General features: G+C 54.6%; 1 protein-coding gene across 1 annotated transcript in view; it reads left to right on the top strand.

Moving 5' to 3' along the window:
- LOC103913019 (homeobox protein Nkx-2.1-like) overlaps positions 1 to 502 on the top strand; it is a 6,668-nt gene that overhangs the window by 4,758 nt on the left and 1,408 nt on the right. The window contains exon 2 of the mRNA XM_009319465.1: positions 98 to 494. Coding sequence (XP_009317740.1) covers positions 98 to 494 — 397 coding nt within the window. The remainder of the gene's footprint in view (positions 1 to 97; positions 495 to 502) is intronic.

Raw genomic sequence — 502 nt, 5'->3', positions numbered from 1 at the left:
CAAAAAGAACGCGGTTAAAGCAAACCCAAAAAATTTGGAAAAAAAAAAAAAAAAAAAAGATTTGCCTCCCCTTCCTTTTTTTTTTTTTTTTCCCCAGCCGCCGAATCATGTCGATGAGCCCAAAGCATACGACTCCTTTCTCAGTGTCTGACATCTTGAGTCCTTTGGAGGAAAGCTACAAGAAAGTGGGCATGGAGGGCAGTAACTTGGGGGCTCCCTTGTCAGCCTACAGACAGTCTCAGGTTTCTCAGCCGGCCATGCAGCAGCACCCCATGGGCCACAACGGAACAGTGGCTGCCGCCTACCATATGACAGCGGCAGGGGTCCCCCAGCTCTCCCATGCTACGATGGGGGGCTACTGCAATGGGAACCTGGGCAACATGAGCGAGCTCCCGCCTTACCAGGACACCATGCGGAACAGCGCTTCGGCGACAGGATGGTACGGCACCAACCCGGACCCCCGCTTCTCCTCAAGTAAGTCAGCCCGGGGCTGGGTGGCCGG

This window comes from Pygoscelis adeliae, unplaced genomic scaffold (assembly GCF_000699105.1).
Source record: "Pygoscelis adeliae isolate BGI_AS28 unplaced genomic scaffold, ASM69910v1 Scaffold71, whole genome shotgun sequence".
Classification (NCBI taxonomy): domain Eukaryota; kingdom Metazoa; phylum Chordata; class Aves; order Sphenisciformes; family Spheniscidae; genus Pygoscelis; species Pygoscelis adeliae.
The sequence above is the reverse complement of the archived record's forward strand: the minus strand, read 5'-3'. Positions and strand labels throughout refer to the sequence as shown.